This window comes from Engystomops pustulosus, chromosome 8 (assembly GCF_040894005.1).
Source record: "Engystomops pustulosus chromosome 8, aEngPut4.maternal, whole genome shotgun sequence".
Taxonomy (NCBI): Eukaryota; Metazoa; Chordata; class Amphibia; order Anura; family Leptodactylidae; genus Engystomops; species Engystomops pustulosus.
The window spans coordinates 104,366,325-104,385,886 of NC_092418.1; the positions used below are offsets into that span (position 1 = coordinate 104,366,325).

General features: G+C 48.2%; 1 protein-coding gene across 7 annotated transcripts in view; it reads right to left on the reverse strand.

Moving 5' to 3' along the window:
- MYLK (myosin light chain kinase) overlaps positions 1 to 19,562 on the reverse strand; it is a 108,281-nt gene that overhangs the window by 30,382 nt on the left and 58,337 nt on the right. For all 7 annotated transcript variants that reach the window (XM_072122093.1, XM_072122094.1, XM_072122095.1 and 4 more), the window contains 6 exons: positions 15,154 to 15,291; positions 14,237 to 14,434; positions 12,330 to 12,567; positions 8,987 to 9,064; positions 7,363 to 8,669; positions 119 to 235 (listed from right to left, as the gene is read on the reverse strand). In XM_072122093.1, coding sequence (XP_071978194.1) covers positions 119 to 235; positions 7,363 to 8,669; positions 8,987 to 9,064; positions 12,330 to 12,567; positions 14,237 to 14,434; positions 15,154 to 15,291 — 2,076 coding nt within the window. The remainder of the gene's footprint in view (positions 1 to 118; positions 236 to 7,362; positions 8,670 to 8,986; positions 9,065 to 12,329; positions 12,568 to 14,236; positions 14,435 to 15,153; positions 15,292 to 19,562) is intronic.

The window sequence follows — 19,562 nt, forward strand, 5'->3', positions numbered from 1 at the left end:
AACCCTCCAGGCATATAGGAAACTGGAGGCGCATGACCTCTGATACAGTGAGGTCACCCTGCTATGGATACATTGTATACAGAATCATGGCGGGTACATGGGACCCCCCATCACTTACCTTCTACAGTCACATTACAGCTGCACCCCGACTTTCCTGCTGCGTTCTCCGCAACGCATGTATACTGCCCCCCGTCCTCCGGGAACGTCTTGTCTATGGTGAGAGAATACAGGGAGCCTGCAAGCAAGACCGAGACACGTCATGGGATTAGATACACAGCTCAGGAGAGTATCACACACCATGGGATTAGATACACAGCTCAACAGACAGTATCACACACTATGGGATTAGATACACAGCTCAGCAGATAGTATCACACATGATAGGATTAGATACACAGCTCGGCAGACAGTATCACACAACATGGGATTAGATACACAGCTCGGCAGACAGTATCACACACCATGGGATTAGATACACAGCTCGGCAGACAGTACCACGTAAATTAGGATTAGCACAGTATCACACATGATAGGATTAGATACACAGTTTAGAACACTGTGTCACATGCTGGGAGTTGTAGTCCTCCGCTGGCAACGCTCTCGGTAATCAGGAAGCGGTTACTTGAGATAAGGATCGGTGGGACATAGCTGGGCTTTTCATGTTGGGCCGAGGTCCAGATCAGTCCTCACAATCATCTGGCATTTCCTCTGTAGGGACCTCATGGACCCCAGACACTGCCCTGGGAGCCCAGGGACATGTTCTGTCTCATTACCCTCCTAAAGACCACATTAACCCTGTACACACCACAAAGCAGAGCCCGCTGGATGGCAAGGGCAGTGACTGGGGCAGAGTGGGAAAGAAGGAGACAGGACCCACATCACATTACAAGGTCCTTACAATGACCACAATACAAAACATAATACAGGGGCGCATGTTACATCCTGTATTATACTCCAGAGCTGCACTCACTATTCTGCTGCTGGTGCAGTCACTGTGTACATACATGACATAACTTATCCTGTACTGATCCTGAGTTACATCCTGTATTATACCCCAGAGCTGCACTCACTATTCTGCTGCTCGTGCAGTCACTGTGTACATACATGACATTACTTATCCTGTACTGATCCTGAGTTACATCCTGTATTATACCCCAGAGCTGCACTCACTATTCTGCTGCTGGTGCAGTCACTGTGTACATACATGACATTACTTATCCTGTACTGATCCTGAGTTACATCCTGTATTATACTCCAGAGCTGCACTCACTATTCTGCTGGTGCAGTCACTGTGTACATACATGACATTACTTATCCTGTACTGATCCTGAGTTACATCCTGTATTACACTCCACCGCTGCACTCACTATTCTGTGTACATACATGACATTACTTATCCTGTACTGATCCTGAGTTACATCCTGTATTATACCCCAGAGCTGCACTCACTATTCTGCTGCTGGTGCAGTCTCTGTGTACATACATGACATTACTTATCCTGTACTGATCCTGAGTTACATCCTGTATTATACTCCAGAGCTGCACTCACTATTCTGCTGCTGGTGCAGTCACTGTGTACATACATGACATTACTTATCCTGTACTGATCCTGGGTTACATCCTGTATTATACCCCAGAGCTGCACTCACTATTCTGCTGGTGCAGTCACTGTGTACATACATGACATTACTTATCCTGTACTGATCCTGAGTTACATCCTGTATTATACTCCAGAGCTGCACTCACTATTCTGCTGCTGGTGCAGTCACTGTGTACATACATGACATTACTTATCCTGTACTGATCCTGAGTTACATCCTGTATTATAATCTAGAGCTGCACTCACTATTCTGCTGCTGGTGCAGTCACTGTGTACATACATGACATTACTTATCCTGTACTGATCCTGAGTTACATCCTGTATTATAATCTAGAGCTGCACTCGCTATTCTACTGCTGGTGCAGTCACTGTGTACATACATGACATTACTTATCCTGTACTGATCCTGAGTTACATCCTGTATTATACTCCAGAGCTGCACTCACTATTCAACTAGTGGTATCTGTGTCAGTGATGAGCCTCTGCTTGTAGAACTCTCTCCTGGACATTAAGGGCAATGGCATTTTTGGAGAGTAAACCCTATAAAAATCACTTGAAGTGCTCCTTCTTGTGATTTTTATTAAAAAATATAAAATATATATATAAAAAATAAGGGGAGTTCTATGACTGATGACGGATCTAGTACAGATCTGAGACAAATATCCCATAATTTTTTATCTTTCATTAAGGTTAGAAATTCCATATCATTGGTAAAAATTCCCCAATATATATTTTATATATTTTTTTTAATATAGAGTTTTCCCATTTCCAGTTACTTTGCTGGATTTGTGCCATACCAGAGCGAGACCCCACGAGGCTGCACCAGTACAAGAGACTGCTGGGGTTCAATACGGAACATGCGCTCAGTGTAACAGCCATAAGAAGGTGAGCGCCCGCCTGCACCTGCATTTTAAGACTATTACACTATAGTTTTTGCACTTGTCCCTTTTTTCTTTCCATTTTTTTTTCTCTTTATACTGGGCAGGAAGGGGTTACATAGTGGGTGCAGTGCTGGGAACCCAACAGGATGACATGTGGCCCCCAAGGGACCATCTGATTCTCACACCTTTAACCCTGCGTATTGAGACCCCCACACAGCCCTGGGTGACTCCTGCAGTCCGGTGTCTGTGAGAAACAGAGTACCCCCATAGTCCCCCTGTCAGAGCTCAGGGAGAGATGACACAGGTCTCCTAACACACAGAGACGATACTTCAGCAGTAACAGGCACTCAGTGGTCTGGCAGCTATAAAGCATGGATCAGGATTTATTACAAAAGTTTACTGTGGGAACGAGCAGATTCCAGGCCAGAAGTGCCAGGATACCCATCCAGGGGTCCAGCAGCATTCCCGAGGCTTAAGGGCACCCCAATAATACAGAGCATTAATAATCCATGGCTCCCCAAACTGGGAGAGCACCCCAATAATACGGAGCCTTAATAATGCATGGCTCCCCAAGGGGAGAGGTCCCCAATGATTCAGAGCCCTAATAATACAGATCTTCAGCAATACAGAGCCCCAATCATTACTGCACCCCAATAATTGCTGCACCTCAATAATACAGAACCCCAGCAATACAGAGCCCCAATAATCACTGCACCCCAATAATACAGAGCCCCAATAATAGTGACCCATTAATGCACCCAAATAATACGGAGCCCCAACAATACAGTGCCTCAATAATTGCTGCACCCCAATAATACAGAGCCCCAATAATACAGTGACCCATTAATGCACTCAAATAATACAGAACCCCAACATTACAGAGCCTCAATCATTAATGCGCCCCAATAATACAGAGCCCCAATAATTGCTGCACCCCAATAATACAGAGCCCCAATAATTGCTGCACTTCAATAATACAGAGCCCCAATAAAACAGAACCCCAGCAGTACAGAGCCCCAATAATTAATGCACCCCAATAATACAGAGCCCCAATAATTACTGCGTCTCAATATTACAGAGCCCCAATAATACAGGACCCTAGCAATAAAAAGCCCCAATAATACAAAATGTCCCACTACAGGGGATATAGGTGTTAGCAGTAAGTACCCATCAATCGAGCTTCAAACGCTTGATGTACTTAGCCCAAAAAAGGCCGGAAACTCCAAAACACCACGGAGGTCCGGTATCAATAGGACAATATAGGGCAAGAAAAATATATTTGGCCAGAAAGGATGACGCCAACACTACTATACAAGAGTATAGTCCAATGATACAGGACCCCAGAAATAAAGAGCCCCAATAATGCAGAGCCCTAGCAATACAAGGCCTAAATAATACAAGACCCCAATGGCATCCCACAATGAGAGCTCCCCAACAATACAGGGCCCCAGGTATACAAGGCCTAAATAATACAGCACCTCAATAGTACAGGGTCCCAATAATACAGAGCCCCAGTCATAAAGGGCTCCAATAATACAAAGCCCCAGAAATATGAGCCCCAATAATACACTGCCCCAGAAATACAGGGCCCCAATACTATAGAGCCCCAATAATACAGACCCCCAGAATAACAGGATCCCAAAAATACAGAGCCCCCGCAATAGAGGACCCCAATAATACAGAGCCCTAGAAATATAAGCCCCAATAATAAAGTTCCCCGGAAATACAGGGCCCCAAAACTATAGAGCCCCAAAACTATCGAGGCCCAATAATACAGAGCCCCAGAATAAAAGGATCCCAATAATACACAGTCCCAGCAATAGAGAACCCCAATCATACAGTGCCCAAGCAATACAGGGCCCCAGCTGTACAGGTCCTCAATAAAATAGCACCCCAATAATACAAAGTCCCAGCAATACAGGGGCCCAATAATATAGAGCCCCAGAAATACAGGGGCCCAATAATGCAGAGCCCCAGCAATACAGGGGCCCAATAATACACGGTACCAGCAATACAGGGGCCCAATAATATCGGGTCCCAGCAATACAGGGTCCCAATAATACAGGGTCCCAATAATACAGGGTCCCAATAATACAGGGTCCCAATAATACAGGGTCCCAATAATACAGGGTCCCAATAATACAAGGTCCCAGCAATACAGGGTCCCAGCAATACAGGGGCCCAATAATATCGGGTCCCAGCAATACAGGGTCCCAATAATACAGGGTCCCAATAATACAGGGTCCCAATAATACAGGGTCCCAGCAATACAGGGTCCCAGCAATACAGGGTCCCAATAATACAAGGTCCCAGCAATACAGGGTCCCAGCAATACAGAGCCAGAGCAATTAAAGTCCCAATAAATACAGGGTCTAGCAATACAGGGGCCCAATAAAACAGAGCCCCTGTAATACTGCCCCAGTCTTACAGCGCCCCTAGCTATACCGCCGACAATAATACAACACCCCAATAACACAACCCCTCTACTATCCCAGGATTCTATTATCCCTTTCATATCCTGTCACAGAATATCATCCATTGGATGTGTATCATCCAATAAAGAACATACTATCTGGCACATCTATGCCTCACGAGTGATAACGGCGCCGATCCACCACTCGCTCCAGGTTCTCTTGCAAGCCGCTCCCACGACACCGCACCTTTGGTCCTCGGATGTACGTGAGCATCATCGATTGGCTGCCATACTCGTATTCATCTGACAAGCGTATTACTGCATACCCCAGGTGAGAGTCTCCCCACTCCCACCTGCCAATCGGTGCTTTTTTACCCACAACAATATCACACGAGGTGTGCGCTTCCTCTCTTTTTTCTGCTATCCTATCTCTCTTGGGGGTTTTTTGAGTGGTCATAATACCCCCCTTCCCAGGTCCTTCTATTCATCATGTCACAGAATATAAACAGCTGAGGGTCTGTTACAATTGTCTCTAGTCCTGACAACCCGCTGTGAGTTACACTTAGGACTGATATACTGTAACGATCACCAGGAGTGAGACAAGATGCTGATGTTCACACCAAAGAGGACTGGATACATTGTAACACAATGCACTGCACCCTGCAGACACTCTCCCACAGGTGATGCACCCTGCAGACACTCTCCCACAGGTGATGCACCCTGCAGACACTCTCCCACAGGTGCAGACACTCTCCCACAGGTGCAGACACTCTCCCACCGGTGATGCACCCTGCAGACACTCTCCCACCGGTGATGCACCCTGCAGACACTCTCCCACCGGTGATGCACCCTGCAGACACTCTCCCACCGGTGATGCACCCTGCAGACACTCTCCCACCGGTGATGCACCCTGCAGACACTCTCCCACCGGTGATGCACCCTGCAGACACTCTCCCACCGGTGATGCACCCTGCAGACACTCTCCCACCGGTGATGCACCCTGTAGACTCTCTCCCACCATTGATGCACCCTGTAGACACTCTTCCACCAGTGATGCACCCTACGGACACTCTCCCACCAGTGATGCACCCTACAGACACTCTCCCACCAGTGATGCACCCTACAGACACTCTCCCACCAGTGATGCACCCTACAGACACTCTCCCACCAGTGATGCACCCTACAGACACTCTCCCACCAGTGATGCACCCTACAGACACTCTCCCACCAGTGATGCACCCTACAGACACTCTCCCACCAGTGATGCACCCTACAGACACTCTCCCACCAGTGATGCACCCTACAGACACTCTCCCACCAGTGATGCACCCTACAGACACTCTCCCACCAGTGATGCACCCTACAGACACTCTCCCACCAGTGATGCACCCTACAGACACTCTCCCACCAGTGATGCACCCTACAGACACTCTCCCACCAGTGATGCACCCTACAGACACTCTCCCACCAGTGATGCACCCTACAGACACTCTCCCACCAGTGATGCACCCTACAGACACTCTCCCACCAGTGATGCACCCTACAGACACTCTCCCACCAGTGATGCACCCTACAGACACTCTCCCACCAGTGATGCACCCTACAGACACTCTCCCACCAGTGATGCACCCTACAGACACTCTCCCACCAGTGATGCACCCTACAGACACTCTCCCACCAGTGATGCACCCTACAGACACTCTCCCACCAGTGATGCACCCTACAGACACTCTCCCACCAGTGATGCACCCTACAGACACTCTCCCACCAGTGATGCACCCTACAGACACTCTCCCACCAGTGATGCACCCTACAGACACTCTCCCACCAGTGATGCACCCTGTAGACTCTCTCCCACCAGTGATGCACCCTCCAGACACTCTCCCACCAGTGATGCACCCTATGGACACTCTTCCACCAGTGATGCACCCTATGGACACTCTTCCACCAGTGATGCACCCTATGGACACTCTTCCACCAGTGATGCACTCTATGGACACACTCTCCCACCAGTGTCCCACCCTACAGACACTCTCCCACCAGTGATGCACCCTACAGACACTCTCCCACCAGTGATGCACCCTACAGACACTCTCCCACCAGTGATGCACCCTACAGACACTCTCCCACCAGTGATGCACCCTATGGACACTCTCCCACCAGTGATGCACCCTATGGACACTCTTCCACCAGTGATGCACCCTATGGACACTCTTCCACCAGTGATGCACCCTATGGACACTCTTCCACCAGTGATGCACTCTATGGACACTCTTCCACCAGTGATGCACTCTATGGACACACTCTCCCACCAGTGATGCACCCTACAGACACTCTCCCACCAGTGATGTACCCTACAGACACTCTCCCACCAGTGATGTACCCTCCAGACACTCTCCCACCAGTGATGCACCCTCCAGACACTCTCCCACCAGTGATGCACCCTCCATGGACAGTCACATTATTACCTTCCTGGCCCAGCACAATGAACTTGGATGACTTAATGACTTTCCCATCGAGGGTCCACGTGACAGTCGGAGGTGGATCTGAGGTGACTCGGCACTGTAGTATCAGCTTTTCTCCATCCACCAACTTAGCGTCTTGTAAGACCTCTGAGAACAGGGGTGGGGTCCCTGAGGTTCTCTCCGCAGTTGCCTTGCTCTCCACTTCTCCATCCACTACGTACACACAGTTCTGCTGGATCTGCTCCTCCGTGGGGGAAGGTTTCTCCTCCAGGGCTGGGGTCTTAGCAACATCTTCCTTGAGGGGGGATCTGGAGTTTTCTTCATTAACGGCTGGTTTTAACTTCTCCTCCTTGGGTGAGGCTCTGACTTTTTCCAGGTTTTCTACTGTTTTAGCAATTTCTTCTTTGACAGTTACTTTTGCCTTTTCCTGGTTGACCGCTGGTTTTGTATTTTCCTCTTTGGTGGGGGGCTTCATCTTTTCCTGGTTGACTGCTGGTTTTATACTTTCCTCTTTGCTGAGGGGCTTCGTCTTTTCCTGGTTGACCACTGGTTTTGTGCTCTCCTCCTTGGTCGGGGGTTTTACCTTCTCCAGGATGGCTGCCGGCTTGGCATTTTCTTCCTTGGAACTAGGTTTCGGCTTATCATCCTTTAGGGCTAGGGGTTTGACTTTTTCCTGGTTGAAGAGACCCTTTGTCTGGTTGAGTACTGGCTTTGCGTTTTCCTCCTTGACACCAGATTTTGGTTTATCATCTTTGACCAGTTGATTGAGTTTGTCATCTCTGCTAAAGGGTTTGGCGTTTTCGTGAGGCTCGGTGCTGTTGGCATTGCCATTCTCGGTCGGGACCTTTTTCTTATTACCGAGGACTGACCTGAAGTCTGGGGTGGCCGCTTTTACTGGAGTCTTTTCCACTATAGGAGGTTTTGAGACTGGGGTCTTTTTCCCCAGCACCGATCGGAAATCCACCTGCGGTGTGGCGTGGACCTTGCGCTCATCCTCAGACAAGGCCTTAGGTTTGACCTGTCGCTGGAGGTTGGCTCTGAAGTCCATCTGCTCAGTTGAGACGTCCTGAAGGTTCTCTTCAGAAACAGTCCTAGCGGTTGCCTTCTTTCCTAGGAGATTGCGGAAGTCCAACTGCTCGGCTTCTTGCTGACGGAGTTTTTCCTCTGTATGTTCCTTAACCTCTACTCTCCTCTTGAGTACGCCACGGATGCTGTCTTGATTGTCAGCTCTGTGGATCACCCCTGCAATCCTTAGTGCATTGTCAGGTCCACATCCATCTCTTTCTGAGAAGCCCGGCTGCTCCCTTTGCCTAAGTGTCAGCGAGAGGAAAGAGAAAGAGGCACTTAGGGAGGTCTGGCTTACAAATCAAACAAATTGTGAGCAAGGAAGCAAACTCCTAGGGGAGGAGAGATCCATGTGAAGAAGCGAGTCCATCGCTTTATTGCATCAGTGATGACTTCAGTGGCCTTATAAGGAAAACAGCCAAAAAAATGATCTCCTGCCCGTCCTGGCTGTCTCTGGATGGGTCACATTTGGGGGATTAGAGGCTCATAGGTCTGGGATGGAAGAGAATTAGCAGAGCAAAAAATAGCATCCACCCGTCCTGAGCGCCCCGTGGTGACTTACTGTGTGAGCGCCCGGGTTGCCGGCTCGCCCTCCTGCAGCCTCACAGACACCTGGCAGCTGCATTCACCCACCGCGTTCCTGCAAACAAAAGGGGAATTTTTATCCTCGGGAAGCCAATTAAATATCACAAAATGTAACAAAAAGTTTCTCTGCGCTCCCTAACAATAGCGCGGTTTATTCCCAGCCCCCTCGGGACATGTTTGCACTTCAGACAGGACATGATTGCAACACGAGCGTCAGGTCTACAGCAAGACAGGGATGTAAGGGGTTAATCTCACAGCCGGGCTTGGATGGTTTCGGAATAAATTGTTTCTGGGAATGAGAAGTTGGAACAAGGAGATTGTTTATGGTCCAGGGCAGAATTAGCACCCGACGTCACTCAAAACCTGAAGATCAGGGGTGACTCGCTATCCCCCTAGAGCCCAGAAAAGTGAGATATAATGTGCAGACTCCTCACACTGCTACGCTGCTGGGGAGGCCTCCCCGGACACAGCTCTGGAGTGTGGCACCACAAAGAACATAAGGAGAGCATATACAGAGCTCCAAACCCCCTGCATAGATAACAGTTATGTGTTACATTGTATCTACATGGCACAAGCAGCATAAACTCCTCATAGCTCCCCCTACTGGTGGCAGCAAAGAGAATCTTATCATGTAAAAGGGTACATATCTTACATCTCCTAATGTGTGATCACTAGAGGTCTGACTACCCCTGGAATTGAAGGGATCAGGACCCCAGAGTGGGAACGCAGCAGTGCTGTGCCCTCCATTCATTTTCATGATCATAGTTATAAGACAGATGTTTCATCCTGATCTCCCTGGTTCAGGGTCTGGATGACAGACAGTAACGGACGTCTGTAGAGACTGAAGGGAGGGACATTCATTTTTCTGTTCTTCTCCTCCCATGCATCACCTTACAGAGTACCATGTGAGAGTGAGTTAGAGGGGGATTCTGCCCCTGGGGGTCTCTATAGACTCTCCCTAGGACAGGTGAGCTCTGCTGGATGTTTGCACCTGCCGTCTATGGTGGTCCCCACTCGCATCCCATCCCGCTTCATATTCAGCTTCTTTACAAGTCTCATGCGTCCCCCTCCTCCTCCTTCACATTCAGCCCCTGATTTTCCACTGCATCCTGTGAGGAGGAACCCCCCCCCCCCTCCCACTGTCCTCGTTTATATTAAAAACTTAAAAGTGTCGCCATATATGGTGCTGAGAATGTATTGGCGTCTGTGCGGAGGACATGCCTCGGGGCTAATGCCTCCGTCACAGAGACCAGCACCTCGTTGCCTTCAAAGAGATGGAACATAATGGATCACTAATGTTTTATCGGAGGCGCACGGGGCAGGCAGCGCCGCTCAATCAATACCATATTAAGTTCTTTTCCAGCAGATTCTCTGGCCTGACACGAATCCCAGCATATGGGAGAACATTGCAGCGCCATACTGTGCACATCGTTCACCTCCATAAGGCGGCTTAGCCCTATTATCTATCCTGGGCCGATGTCCAGTGCAAAGTTATTCTCTTATTAAAAGGGAATGTCTATAAATATTAAAATGACTCCTCCCCCTGGGTGAGGCCCCTCCCTCTGGCAACTCACATTTTACAGAATCCCTCATTTCAGCAGAATTTACATGGGACTGATGGCCAGGAATAAAACACTCACGTAATACCAAGTCCAAGCTATTTTCTAAATCTATGCTGTCTGTCACTGAATGGAAACATCAGGGGCCTAGCTCTGCTTACACAGGTGAAGTGTTTGTCAAAATATTATATTAGATTCATGATATATATAAATTATATGGTGAATTACTTGGCTCAATACAAGCAGAACTGGACACTAAACTGATCTCGTCCACACGGATACATTGTAGCAGAACGTCTGCAAGTTTATATAGACTTGATCCCGGGAATTGTATATAAGAGATACAATTACCCTATTGCATTATACACGGACAATGCACTTTGGGTGAACTCCTTGGACCAGGTAAATAAAAGTGCCCCATAGGGTACCTATGGGGCACATTTATTTACCTGGTCCAAGGAGTTCACCCAAAGTGCATTGTCCGTGTATAATGCACATCTGCCGCGATTCACTAAGATCATGCGCCCGATATCCTGCATGTGTCGCTTCTTTCCAGTGCATGTCAGTGCGACACAATTTGAAGGTTAAATCCCGCGCTCAGTCCGAATCAGTCGGATCATTCGATGGCCCCCCTCCCCCGATTTCTGTTGCATGAAAGCAGCGTAGCAGCGCGACAATCAAGGGGTATTCTCGTCTGGGCATTCACATTCAGTTTCATTAATCTGCCATATGTAAACATTTCGTCAATTAGATATTATTAAAAAAAATGTTTCTGTGTGAAAATAATTTCTCACAAATGTAGTCATATGGTCCCTTAGAAACGAGATTGCTTCCTCGGATACGGCCACCTCTGCTGGAGAGATTGCACAAAGAAACAAAAGGTTTTTGTATATGAAATGTCCGGGAGTTACTGCAGGTCGCACAGCCGTCCTGTGGCAATGATTGCTGAATCCTGGTGGTCCGGCAGGAGTCTATAGTGCAAGTCTGGCCACCGCTGCCAGAGTGTGAGGTGGTCGTATCCGAGGAAGCTATCTGGTTTCTAAGGGACAACATGGCTACATTTATGAGAAATTATCTTCACACAGGAACATTTTTTTAATTAACATCCAATTGAAGAAATGTTTACATATGGCAAATTAATTTAATTAAATGTAAATGCCCAGATGGGAAAGCCCCTTTAAATACCTGTCCCAGCGGCGCAAATCCAAAAACGTCGGAAAACACGACGAAAGTGGGGCCCGGGACCTTAGTAAATAAGCCTCTATGAATCCAATCTCATCTCTGCCCCTCTCCATGGGGCTCCCTCTGACCCCTGGTGAAGCACCCTAGATGCTGGTAATTTACTGATTTACTTGCAATGGTCAACATAAAAGTTACAAATGGCGTCTGCAATGAAGATTTATTGTTAATATTTGTTCCGATGACAACCCAAAATTATGAAAATCCTATTGTTACAGAAACAAAATACTTTGGCTCAACTTCAACTTTTCGTGCCCCTTTCGTGCAACACAAATCTGTGGAGCCGCTGTAATAAATGTGGCGCTTTACATACAGAATTTTCTGTCTTGTCGGACACAGAGCACTTTATAAATACACGTACAAGAAGTTTCCAGGTTCTTTTCAGTGCAAAGTCCGACAGAAAACTGACGCAGACACTGTGATGCATGTGACCTTTGTTCGGAGTTCCGTCTTACATACAAATTCATCTTAAGAACAAACCTACAGAACTGATCCTGTACATAACCGAGCACAGCCTCTTACTTCAGCAGGACCTGATACACTCCGGAGTCTTCCACTTGTACGTTCCTCAGGATCAATGTGAAGACGTCTTCATTCTGCAGGACCTCACATCCGCTAAGCTCTCGGCCGTCCTTCATCCAGTGCACATCAGGGAAGGGGTCTCCAGCGATGGCACAGGACAACAGCGCGCTCTGCCCCACCTCTAGCACCATGGCTTTGGGTTTGCTGATGAACCAGGGCTGGGTCCCCTCCTGCGGCTCTGAGGTATCGGAGACATCAATCACATTACAAACAATCCAGTCATCTATGGACCCAACTAGTGACACATGGAGTGAAGACTCCAGACCCCGCCAAATGCAACAGCAAGGTGTGCATGGTATACTGTGTGTGGTATACTGTGCGTGGTATACTGTGCAGATTGTACTGTGCGTGGTATACTGTGCAGGTTGTACTGTGCGTGGTATACTGTGCAGATTGTACTGTGCGTGGTATACTGTGCAGATTGTACTGTGCAGGTTGTACTGTGCAGGTTGTACTGTGCGTGGTATACTGTGCAGATTGTACTGTGCGTGGTATACTGTGCAGATTGTACTGTGCGTGGTATACTGTGCAGATTGTACTGTGCAGGTTGTACTGTGCAGGTTGTACTGTGCAGGTTGTACTGTGCGTGGTATACTGTGCAGATTGTACTGTGCGTGGTATACTGTGCAGATTGTACTGTGCGTGGTATACTGTGCAGATTGTACTGTGCGTGGTATACTGTGCAGGTTGTACTGTGCGTGGTATACTGTGCAGGTTGTACTGTGCGTGGTATACTGTGCAGATTGTACTGTGCGTGGTATACTGTGCAGATTGTACTGTGCGTGGTATACTGTGCAGATTGTACTGTGCGTGGTATACTGTGCAGATTGTACTGTGCGTGGTATACTGTGCAGATTGTACTGTGCGTGGTATACTGTGCAGATTGTACTGTGCGTGGTATACTGTGCAGGTTGTACTGTGCGTGGTATACTGTGCAGATTGTACTGTGCGTGGTATACTGTGCAGATTGTACTGTGCGTGGTTTACTGTGCAGATTGTACTGTGCGTGGTATACTGTGCAGAATGTACTGTGCGTGGTATACTGTGCGTGGTATACTGTGCAGATTGTACTGTGCGTGGTATACTGTGCAGGTTGTACTGTGCGTGGTATACTGTGCAGGTTGTACTGTGCGTGGTATACTGTGCAGGTTGTACTGTGCGTGGTATACTGTGCAGGTTGTACTGTGCGTGGTATACTGTGCAGATTGTACTGTGCGTGGTATACTGTGCGTGGTATACTGTGCAGGTTGTACTGTGCGTGGTATACTGTGCAGGTTGTACTGTGCGTGGTGTACAGTAACCTGCACAGTATACCACGCACAGTGGTATACTGTGCAGGTTGTACTGTGCAGGTTGTACTGTGTTTTATGTAGATTGTTCTGTACACGCGATACTATGAACTGCATAAGATATATTATGGGAGATAACGGGAGTGTTTGTCGGTGGATGACGGGAGTGTTTGTCGGTGGATGACGGGAGTGTTTGTCGGTGGATGACGGGAGTGTTTGTCGGTGGATGACGGGAGTGTTTGTCGGTGGATGACGGGAGTGTTTGTCGGTGGATGACGGGAGTGTTTGTCGGTGGATGACGGGAGTGTTTGTCGGTGGATGACGGGAGTGTTTGTCGGTGGATGACGGGAGTGTTTGTCGGTGGATGACGGGAGTGTTTGTCGGTGGATGACGGGAGTGTTTGTCGGTGGATGACGGGAGTGTTTGTCGGTGGATGACGGAAGTGTTTTTCGGTGGATGACGGGAGTGTTCAGTGGATGACAGGAGTGTTCGGTGGATGATGGTTGTGTTTCTGACTGTTGGAGGAGCCACTATTTTTGCTCGCCTTTCCATACTCACCTTGTACAGTCAGCATGGCCTCGGTCCGGGCCTGTCCTAGGCTATTCCAGGCCTCGCACGTGTACTTCCCAGTGTCCTCAGGAAACACTTCCTGGATATACAGGTAGAAAGTGTCCTCATTTTGCTCAAAGTGAAAGTCCTCTGTCTCCTGAATTTCTTTACCATTATGGAACCAGAGGATCTTGGCCGGAGGTTGAGCTACAATCAGAGGGAAAATCAAGAAGTAATTCAAAAAAGACTGAGGCTCATTAGCATGCAAGTGCTGCAGCCTTTTCATTTTACAATTCTCTATCAATCCCCTTAAAGGAAACCTACCACTTGTAGTGGCAGGTTTCCGATGGCAATACCGAGCACCAGCTCGGGGTGAGCTGGTGCCGGAGCTTATTTTAGTTAGTGTTTTAAACCGCGGTATCGCGGTTTAAAACACTTTTTAAACTTTATAGCCGGCGCAGGCAGGTACGCGCTCGGCGCTTACCGTGCACGCGGCTCTCATTCACTTCCTATGTAGCCGCGTGCACGGTAAGCGCCGAGCACGTACCTGCCTGCGCCGGCTGTAAAGTTTAAAAAGTGTTTTAAACCGCGATACCGCGGTTTAAAACACTAACTAAAATAAGCTCCGGCACCAGCTCACACTGAGCTGGTGCCCGGTATTTCCATCGGAAACCTGCCACTACAAGTGGTAGGTTTCCTTTAATGTAGTCAGATCCCCCATTCTCTGCATGGAATGGTATGCTCCACTATAATGCAGCATGTTACTAAAGTGGAACAAACCACTGTACACAAATAAGGGGGTTCTGACTACCCTATGAGCCAACAAGAAATTTCAGTGATCAGAAACACTGGTTCTGTTCCAAAAAATACAGAATTTAACGTTGTACCAGATTGGAAAAAACTATAGAAATGTTATAAAAAGTTACCTGTCACTTCCACACTCATCACCACCTGAGATCCATCCATGACCTTGAGATCACTGAGACCTTTTACAAAAACTGGAGCAAGACCGGTGCTGGGAGGCGATGCTCTGCAGCTTTCAACATTTCCAGGACACTTTCTTTCTGTAAAAAAGGCAACAGAAAGAGTCAGTGAGGAGCCAGAGAGGAAACACCACAAAGACACTGAATAATCGGGCGCCATAGAGGAGTCACAGGGTAAAGACCAAGGAATCACAGAGATGCTACAAAGGAAACACTAAAGAACCACAGCAAAAACACCAAGGAGTCACGGAAGAGTCACAGAGAAGCCACGGAGGAGGGATCATAGGAGGAGCCACAGAGGAGGGATCATAGGAGGAGCCACAGAGGAGGGATCATAGGAGGAGCCACAGAGGAGGGATCATAGGAGGAGCCACAGAGGAGGGATCATAGGAGGAGCCACAGAGGAGGGATCATAGGAGGAGCCACAGAGGAGGGATCATAGGAGGAGCCCCAGAGGAGGGATCATAGGAGGAGCCACAGAGGAGGGATCATAGGAGGAGCCCCAGAGGAGGGATCATAGGAGGAGCCACAGAGGAGGGATCATAGGAGGAGCCCCAGAGGAGGGATCATAGGAGGAGCCCCAGAGGAGGGATCATAGGAGGAGCCACAGAGGAGGGATCATAGGAGGAGCCCCAGAGGAGGAATCATAGGAGGAGCCACAGAGGAAACAATAAGGAGCCACAGAGGAGTGACAGCAGAAACTATTAGCAGCCACAGAGAAGCCACATAGGAAGGGATTATGGGAGGAACCACAGAGAAAACAGGGGCCACAGAGGAGTTACAGAAAAAAGACTAAGGAATCATAGAGAAGCTTCAAAGGAAACACTAAAGAACCACCGCAGAAACACCAAGGAGCCACAGAGGAGGAATCATAGGAGGAGCCACAGAGGAGGAATCATAGGAGGAGCCACAGAGGAGGAATCATAGGAGGAGCCACAGAGGAGGAATCATAGGAGGAGCCACAGAGGAGGAATCATAGGTGGAGCCACAGAGGAGGAATCATAGGTGGAGCCACAGAGGAGGAATCATAGGTGGAGCCACAGAGGAGGAATCATAGGTGGAGCCACAGAGGAGGAATCATAGGAGGAGCCACAGAGGAGGAATCATAGGAGGAGCCACAGAGGAGTGACAGCAGAAACTATTAGGAGCCACAGAGGAGTCACAGAGAAGCCACAGAGGAAACAGAAGCCACAGAGGTGTCACAGAGAAAAGACCAGGAATCATAGAGGAGCCACAGAGGAGGAATCATAGGAGGAGCCACAGAGGAATCACAGGGGAGCCACAGAAGAAACACTAGGGAGCCACAGAGGAGCCAAAGAGAAAAAAACAACGAATCATAGAGGAGCCACAGAGGAATCACAAAGGAGCCACAGAGAAGCCACAGACATGTCACAGGGAAAACAATAAGGAGCTACAGAGAAACCATTTTTAAAGTAGCCAAACATAAGTTACCAGTGACCACTAGAAGAGTCACCCCACTTCTTAGAAAACTCCTAAGCGTCTATAAGGAGTCACTGAGATGCCCTGGATGCATCAGCCACGGCCCCAGGTGTGAATGGTGAGATAGAGACCACGTTTATCACTGACTGGGGACACATTTATGACACAGATCTGCCATCGTTGGCAGGGCAGGATGGGGGAAGAGATAGTTTATTAGTTTTTATGAGTATTTATGAGAAAGTTAGACGCTGCATCCGATGTGATCAATGTCGTCAGCTCCCCTCAGGACATACAGATGCTGCAGTCCCAGCTGCAGAGAAAACACATGAGAAACATCCCCGGATTCTGCGCTTTTATCCCAATGTTCTGTTGTATATTATAAGATAGCGGGGGAGGGGCCGGGGGGCTCACACATCTGCATCCTGGGAGCCCCCACCATGGAAATGTAATGTACACACTGACATACAGCCAGACTTTCCCACACAAATTACTCCTGAAATAGCCACAGGTCACTGCCCGGGGGCACAAGGGGCGACCGCAGCCCCAATCACACATCCTGCATCACATATACTGACGAATGACATCCACCACAGCAGTGTACTGAGTGACAGGAGGAGTTATAGGGGATGGCAGCAAAGCTACTGAGTGACAGGAGGAGTTATAGGGGATGGCGGCAGCGTACTGAGTTACAGGAGGAGTTATAGGGGATGGCAGCAGTGTACTGAGTGACAGGAGGAGTTATAGGGGATGGCAGCAATGTACTGAGTGACAGGAGGAGTTCTAGGGGATGGCAGCAGAGCTACTGAGTGACAGGAGGAGTTATAGGGGATGGCGGTGCTGCTGAGTGACAGGAGGAGTTATAGGGGATGGCGGTGCTGCTGAGTTACAGGAGGAGTTATAGGGGATAGCGGCAGTGTACTGAGTGACAGGAGGAGTTATAGGGGATGGCGGCAGTGTACTGAGTGACAGGAGGAGTTATAGGGGATGGCAGCAGTGTACTGAGTGACAGGAGGAGTTATAGGGGATGGCGGCAGTGTACTGAGTGACAGGAGGAGTTATAGGGGATTGCGATGTTGCTGAGTGACAGGAGGAGTTATTGGGGATGGCGGTGCTGCTGAGTGACAGGAGGAGTTATTGGGGATGGCGGTGCTGCTGAGTGACAGGAGGAGTTATTGGGGATGGCGGTGCTGCTGAGTGACAGGAGGAGTTATTGGGGATGGCGGTGCTGCTGAGTGACAGGAGGAGTTATTGGGGATGGCGGTGCTGCTGAGTGACAGGAGGAGTTATTGGGGATGGCGATGCTGCTGAGTGACAGGAGGAGTTATTGGGGATGGCGGTGCTGCTGAGTGACAGGAGGAGTTATTGGGGATGGCAGCAGTGTACTGAGTGACAGGAGGAGTTATAGGGGATGGCAGCAGTGTACTGAGTGACAGGAGGAGTTATTGGGGATGGCGGTGCTGCTGAGTGACAGGAGGAGTTATTGGGGATGGCAGCAGTGTACTGAGTGACAGGAGGAGTTATTGGGGATGGCAGTGCTGCTGCTGAACTTTATGTAAATTATCGGATGGTTTATTAATACAGAGACTGGAAACTGGCAACGTTTCCATAATGCGGCGGTGGAGATTTTCCCATCTCAGAAATAGAAAGGACATAAAGTAAAAATCTGGGATCACACTGGGAATTTAGCAATAAAAATAGATGGCGGTATTATGTCTGGACCCTACTGGGTTAACCCTTCAAAGAGCAGAGGGAACAAGGAGCCCCCACTTTCTGCTGGTATATACTTGGCTCGTCCTCTGCTTGCTGTCAGTGAATATATAATTTTACATCAATACCTGGTTCTAAGCTGAGGGTTTGTTACATTGCACCCGGTCTCGACCAGCAAAAACCCCACAAAGGTAGGTACTATCGGAGGTGCGAGGTAGAAATCACATTTGTAAAGCGCTACGGAATTTGATGGCGCTATATAAATAAAGATTATTATTATTATTATTATTACATCCGGGTTCAGGGGCCAGGAAGGATTCAAAGCCCAAGCCCTCTTTACCACAAGAGATCCCACCATGATATAGGCAGCCGGACCATGATATAGACGCACTGACTGTCTACACTGATACAAAAGAAACAAATGCTCAGCTGTGTAAGCAGGTCTAGGTCAAGACCGGTATTCAGTGTGAAAGTTTCATTTACATTGCAGAAGTTTTTATATGACCCTCTATGTGACCCTCCTGTATATTATATGACCCTCTGTGTGACCCTGTAAATTATATGACCCTTTGTGTGACCCTGTATATTATATGACCTTCTGTGTTACCGTGTATATTATATGACCTTCTGTGTGACCCTGTTTATTATATGACCCTCTGTGTGACCCTGTATATTATATGGCCCTCTGTGTGACCCTGTATATTATATGGCCCTCTGTGTGACCCTGTATATTATATGGCCCTCTGTGTGACCCCGTATATTATATGACCCTTTGTGTGACCTTGTATATTATATGGCCCTCTGTGTGACCCCGTATATTATATGACCTTCTGTGTGACCCTGCATACAATATGACCTTCTGTGTGACCCTGTATATTATATGACCCTCAGTGTGACCCTGTATATTATATGACCCTCTGTGTGACCCTGTATATTATATGACCTTCTGTGTTACCCTGTATATTATATGACCTTCTGTGTGACCCTGTATATTATATGACCTTCTGTGTGACCCTGTATATTATATGACCCTCTGTGTGACCCTGTATATTATATGACCCTCTGTGTGACCCTGTAAATTATAAGACCCTTTGTGTGACCCTGTATATTATATGACCTTCTGTGTTACCGTGTATATTATATGACCTTCTGTGTGACCCTGTATATTATTTGACCCTCTGTGTGACCCTGTATATTATATGGCC